General features: G+C 36.8%; 1 protein-coding gene across 4 annotated transcripts; it reads right to left on the reverse strand.

Annotated features, from left to right (window-relative positions):
- Positions 1–1,402: 1,402 nt before the first annotated feature.
- Positions 1,403–5,850, reverse strand: LOC112281837 (uncharacterized). 4 transcript variants are annotated; one of them, XM_073533466.2, is made up of 7 exons: positions 5,337–5,849; positions 4,957–4,993; positions 4,527–4,667; positions 3,862–3,945; positions 3,325–3,523; positions 2,744–3,017; positions 1,403–2,345 (listed from the first exon to the last, which is right to left on the reverse strand). In XM_073533466.2, the coding sequence occupies exons 3-7, from the start codon at positions 4,549–4,551 to the stop codon at positions 2,127–2,129; spliced, it is 801 nt and encodes a 266-aa protein (XP_073389567.1). In that variant the 5' UTR covers positions 4,552–4,667; positions 4,957–4,993; positions 5,337–5,849; the 3' UTR covers positions 1,403–2,126. The 4 variants fall into 4 exon arrangements, with proteins under 4 accessions (XP_073389567.1, XP_024374544.1, XP_024374543.1 ...); XM_024518776.3 differs by having other exon boundaries at positions 4,518–4,667; XM_024518775.3 differs by lacking the exon at positions 4,527–4,667 and having other exon boundaries at positions 5,337–5,850.
- Positions 5,851–6,217: the final 367 nt, after the last annotated feature.

Here is a 6,217-nt window from a genome sequence, read left to right on the forward strand (position 1 = left end):
CAATTTCCTTTTAATATACGTACTTCCTTATTTCTATTTTGTTACTCTTTCTTTAACATGGATTTCATTGGTTTATGCATCATCTTTTAGTTCATATCCTTAATAGGTGATTATTAATTATTTTATCCACTATTCTTATTTACTTAAATATTTTAAAGAAATTATTATTTAAAATATATATATATATATATATATAATTTTCATAAATTGAAATTTTAAGATATTTTAAATATTCAATATCTAAAAATAATATAGTTTTATAAATATTATTTATATATATTTTAATAAAATAATAATTTTTTTATTAATTTATCTTTAATTTCTATCTTATGATATTTTTATTTTTAGATTAATAGAAAAAAATTATATATTATATTTATACATAATTCTTTTTAAATATTAGTATGTTTTATAATTATTTTTAAATATTAAAATTATATCAACAACAATAATTAATTTGAAGAATTAATTTGTTTAATATCTTATAACATTTTGGTGAAGACATATCACATGATTATTTATACATACATATATATACATATATTTGGAGAAACATGTGTCGTCAGGTACTACAATCTGTAGCACATCCATGCATTCCCTTGTTGATCTACACTTCCTTATTCCTATGTTTTTTTTTTTTTTTTTTTTTCATGTTCATATGTTCTATAGTTCCTTAGTTCCTATATTCCCACATTCTCATATTCCTTGGTTTTCATGTTTTATGGTTCCTTGATTCTTATGTTCTCATATTCACTAGTTTTCTAAGTTCTCCATATTCCCTTCTTCATGGCTAATCAAAAGACTTCTTTATCTCTTTGTATTATGCCCAAGCTTTCTTATATCATAGATATACACATGTACTCAAAAAGTATATGTTTATTTGAACTTGTAATTTATAATATTATTTGTGTATATGGTTTTGTAAAATTATAACCTTTCTTTCTTTCTTTCTTTCTTTCTTTCTTTCTTTATGCATATTTCATGTATTTCTTAAGCCAATTACTACATAGTGTACATTATTTGGTTCATATACAATGTCAGGTGGTTTATGTACAATATCAAGTGTTATCAACTTGTAAAATAAATTTTAACTTCAAAAATGACTAGTATATCGTACATGTGCTAGTAATACCTCTTTTCCAGACATTTCATTAAATTTGTAATTGCAAGATAATAAAAGAATAAATTTATTTTATAAATTAGAAAATACTATTGGTGGAGACAATGATAAGGTATGCATAGACCAAGCCATGCTAAGATCGATATTGACCAAAACAATTTGAAAACTGAATACTACACACACTCATGATATGGATGCACTGCACAATATTTCCTCATTAGGTTTTATCAAGAAAGAAGATGACTTGAAAAAACTTTATTCCACAAAAACATAAACCCAATCTCCATTAAATAAAATTTTATTAGATCACATGGACACCACCCACAAATACCAAGAAAGATTGGGATGGAAAATTCCATCCTATATTGGTCCAAAATTCTACTAAGCGAGTTCTCTTGGCATGGATGGGAGGGGCGTAAAGGGATCCTCTCTTTGCTTCCTAAACTAACTGCAGAGTGGTTCAAGAAATTGTTCTACTCGACACGAAGGAAAATAAATTCTCTGAAAATTATCCATGTGATGATATCTCCACAATTTACAAATTCCCCAAAATTCAGGCTGTTGGCCAGTCACCTCATGTGACATCCTAGGCTTGTGCGCAGAACAAACGGGCTATTTTTTACCACTGCCACATTGTCCCATGGTCTAACAATGTCACGCTCTGAACCAGCTGTAAATCACTCAGCCGTCTGTCTCCATTTTTAGACTGAAGGCACACCCACCCTCCAAAAATTCTCCAGTTCGCCGGATGAATACACACTAAGAGTCAATAATATGCCATAGACAACCTTCACAATCCTTGTTGGAGTTATCGTCTGCTAAAGTTTTTGAAAGAAGCTAGTCCTACAGTAGCAAAGAAGAGCAAGTTCTCGCATTTGGAGCGAAATCAATTGTGGAACAACGTTTTCTACAATCCTGGAAATAGTGGGTTTAACTACGCTTGGAGTCGCCTTTATCTATGAATACGTTTGTATACAGAAAGAAAAGTATCTAAATCACTTTAGACTTAAAGTGCGTCATGTTGGAAATAAGTGAAAAAGTAGAACTTCAACACCAAACCCAGAGCTAGATGTGTAGCGACAGTGCCGATCACAATGGCCAACCATCGATCATTAGCAGTTCTAATCTGTGTTCGGATGTTACCACCCACAAAGATTGCTGACATGAAGCTCGCGGCACCCACAACTAACCATCGCACTATCTCCCATGGAACCACGGATAGAAACTGCAATGCAACACCAACAGAGAAGTAAGCAACGTGCACACTAACAAGTAACTCAATGCATCGCAAGAAGCAAGGAAGTCCTGGCAATGAAGAAATGGGCTTCAGGGGAACTGTTCAAATATTGAGAGACTGTAACGAGTATTAAATCGAAAGAAAGAACCGATCAGTCTTACAAGAGGCATCAAGGCTAGCAAACTTGGACTCAACTTTACCTTCTCACTCAATTGAAAGACAACCAAAGAATAGAATTAACAAAGTGGCATGATTTTTGGGAAGGCGCAGAATAGAGCATTAGTATTCTAAAGCATAAAATATTTTAAATTGCCTGACATTACACAAGATGTAAAGTTTCCAGCAGGAAAATGGAATTGATAAAATCAAGTTGTGAAAATTCTTACCGAGGCCGGAATGAAGACAAAGAGTGAATACCCGTACAAACACCACAGCTGAAAAACTCCTGATGTCACCCCCAAGTACCTTAGTAGGAAATACAAAGCCAAAGGCACCAAGCCAACATATCCATAGAACACCAGAGCTGCACTGGACATCAGGTTGATGTCATAATGCCAATGTCCTCCTGTAGTCTTTGATTTGTAAGACAGATAAGCTGCCAAGTTCCCTAAAGACGCCGTAACAAACACCAGGGTCGAACAAATCCAGAAAGGACCATACCTGCATATGCAAGACGTCAAGCATTCGTAACATAAGTGAAATGTTGCTACACTCATCACAGCTCGCCTGAAAAAATAAGTCAGTACCGCTTCTATTACATGTGTATGTCAATAGTGGGCATCACTTCCTGTATTACAGAACTTAGTGAGGAATGTTAACATCAAAAAAGCTACAGAAACAGGAGGATGAAACTCCAATGAGTGCACTAACACTGCATTACTGAAACAATATACGCCTAAAATTCTAAACGACTATTGGATGTATACTGAGCGTTGGCCCGAAAAGCCATTAACCGCTGGTAACTTACATGTCAGGATTTTGGCTGGTCTTCTCGACGAAGCCTACATCCACTTTCAATGAATCCTTTATACGATCGGTCACGTCCACTGTATCAACATTGAAGTATGGGCGGTATGATAAAACATTGAAATAACCCTGCCAAGCTTGATTTGGTCCAGGAATTCCTTGCCCGCCTTGCCCACCATGTCCTGGTTGAGAAAACGTCTCTGTGACCGCAAACAATAGGAAACCGTAAATAAGCTAATGAGAGCGTAAATGTAACCATTTTAGACATAATCCTTCCTCTAAGAGATATTTTTACAGCACCTTACCTTACTGTAACACCACACATGAGCAAGCTCTTACCTCGACTCAAACTCGCTCTTCAAATATTCAAACTCATGAATTATTAAGAAGTACTTCAACACAGTAAAATATCAGCATTCGTGCTCCAGAATCCAAAGGTAGCACAAGTCGTGGGCTCCCATACTAATATTAATGTAAGAGAAACTATTAAGCATGAAGACATGGCCGGTTAAAAAGTTCTTCATGTGCAAATGCATACCATCAGCATCATTAGGAGGCCGAAATAAACTTGTCATGTTTTCTCTTGTGTCATAAGCAGGAGGAAATATTTGCAGGTTTGAATCTGCATGATCGCATGGCCCCATGACCAGAAGTGTCAAAACACTTCTGATAACCCACAAAGGGTACAGACAGAGATAGAGAATCATTTTTAGACCCCTACTTATATTCGACTACAGATTTTGAGCTGCTTCGCCGCATTATTAATGTATGAGACCACACTCCCATACTTCTATATTTGGCACGTTTGGATAACATTTGATTCAAAGTGCCTTACCTCCCAGTTCACAAGATAAACTTTCGTTTCTCCAATCAGAAATAAAAATTCTTTTTCAGAATTTTATCACTGAAGTGTTTACACTATCTTCGGCAATTTTCAGATACTGTTATCCTATGACATCTACCAGAATCTACCATATTGACGTCAGCTATCATACGTGTCAAGAATCAACTAAGAAACACGAACATCAACCGCTGAAAGCATGAACAGGCCAATTCAAACATCTTTTCAGCTTTAGGCATGTAAGGGTTTTTCAGGCAGTTCGAAGCCCCTCTCGAAAAATGTCCGACAAATAGCTTAACCTTAATACAGCAATTTATGACCAATAAGTGTTAAGTGTGAAAAGGATGAAATACTTCGAGTACTTGGCATTACAAACCGCGTTGTCATAGCAGTGTCTCTTCCAGAAAATCTTGAAGCGACTAATATCAGATAATGTTATCTTGATCACGAAATTATCTGAGTTCATAAGCTCTAATTCCCTCACCTCAAAATATGACTTCATACTGCATAAAAAACCACAAGAACTAGCTTCATACATCACAGACGGAAACTTCACATTAATCCAAAAACACTCCCTCATGCTATTGGTAGTTCAGACACTTTCTACAATATTCATAGATTTCTCCAGGTTTGCACACATTCACTGTTTCTATATCAGAAAACAAATTCCACAGGCAGAACGACCCGGTGATGTCTGAAAATCTCTGTTGCGCACATTGTGCCAAGCCATAACAACCACAGCATAGATTCAATTCAATGTGGCTAGATAGAAAATGACATTTAATAACCCACCTTGAAAATGAGGGACGTGATCAGATTCGACTGCAGCCTACAAAACGAGAAGTGCGGAGTAAATTAAGAGTTGATCTCTGTGAATTTTATTTTCAAATCAGAATTGCACGATTCTACGTCCGACATAGCGTATAAGTTAATCCTGTAGTCGTTGCCTCTTTAGACATAAAATCGTCTACATTTATTTTTTCGAAAATAGCTGAAGTGCATAACATACATGAAAACCAAAAAAACAACCAAACAATAAAGCTAACATAGCCTTAACTAGGCTCTACACAGTGTTCTCAGATATGCCTTGTTGTCACAAACACGATCACATAGAATTCCTCTTACTACAGCGGGAAGAGACATTGGTAGAAAATGGGAAGGAAAACGCGCACCGGAACAGTGCCAGTGGCTTCAGACGCAAGACTTGCATACGCGCCTGCCATGGCAACGCTCTTTTGGAACCCTAAAAATGGTCCGACAAAACTCCTGAAACGTAAACCGCAAGAAATCTCTTTTTCACTTCCAAATCTCCACAACCATTCACATTCCCGTACTCGCTGTTCGGATCGACAGGCATGGACGGGTAAAATTACGATCGCGTCTTAAACCGAACCAAGTGAGGAATTCTGGAGATTCATGGCATCCATTGTCTCCAGTTCCGCAGCAAAAGCATCTCCAGCGAAATCCGCATCGACCAAAACACACTCAGATGAATTGTTGAAGTATGAAGTTCGGGACAAGAAATCGCGCACTGATAGCCCAGGATTAGCTCGATCGCTCATGCCCCGCGCAGACACCACACAACAGCAGACAGACGAACGGACGGGCAACGTGACGATCGCTCTCTCCACAAAACAAAGCACCGACATGAAGTGCTCGGTCAAAGCTTTCTATCTATCTATCTATACATCTCAACCGGGAAGGAAGAAGGATGGAGATCGAATTCCTCGTTGGCCTGGCGTGCGGTTGCGGCTGAGCTGGCACCATCCACGTGGAGGCCTTGCTGAGTCACCACCTCCTAAAAAGGTTTCTGGTGTCAGTCAGTGCATAGTTTTTCTGCTTTTCTTGCTTGTCTCTTTCGTGTGCTTTTTTAACTGAATTTGTTCAGATGTTGTATAGAAAGAGAGAAAATATATATATATACACACGGGAATGTTAAATAGACTCACCCATCATGAAAACAAATAATGAATTCAATATTTGTTTCCCCACTATTCTATATGCAACCAATAAAAACCAACCACATTCATAATGATTATCATATTCTTCATCA

This window comes from Physcomitrium patens, chromosome 4, assembly GCF_059467195.1.
Source record: "Physcomitrium patens ecotype Gransden chromosome 4, ASM5946719v1, whole genome shotgun sequence".
Classification (NCBI taxonomy): Eukaryota; Viridiplantae; Streptophyta; class Bryopsida; order Funariales; family Funariaceae; genus Physcomitrium; species Physcomitrium patens.

Excerpts from the sequence above, each read along its gene's own strand:
- LOC112281837 (XM_024518775.3), bottom strand. The coding sequence starts at position 5,387 with ATGGCAGGCGCGTATGCAAGTCTTGCGTCTGAAGCCACTGGCACTGTT. Across the intron at positions 4,994-5,336 it reads AAGCCACTGGCACTGTTCCG|GCTGCAGTCGAATCTGATCA; the intron begins GTGCGCGTTTTC and ends CTCGTTTTGTAG. Across the intron at positions 2,346-2,743 it reads TTGTCTTCATTCCGGCCTCG|TTTCTATCCGTGGTTCCATG; the intron begins GTAAGAATTTTC and ends GTTGCATTGCAG.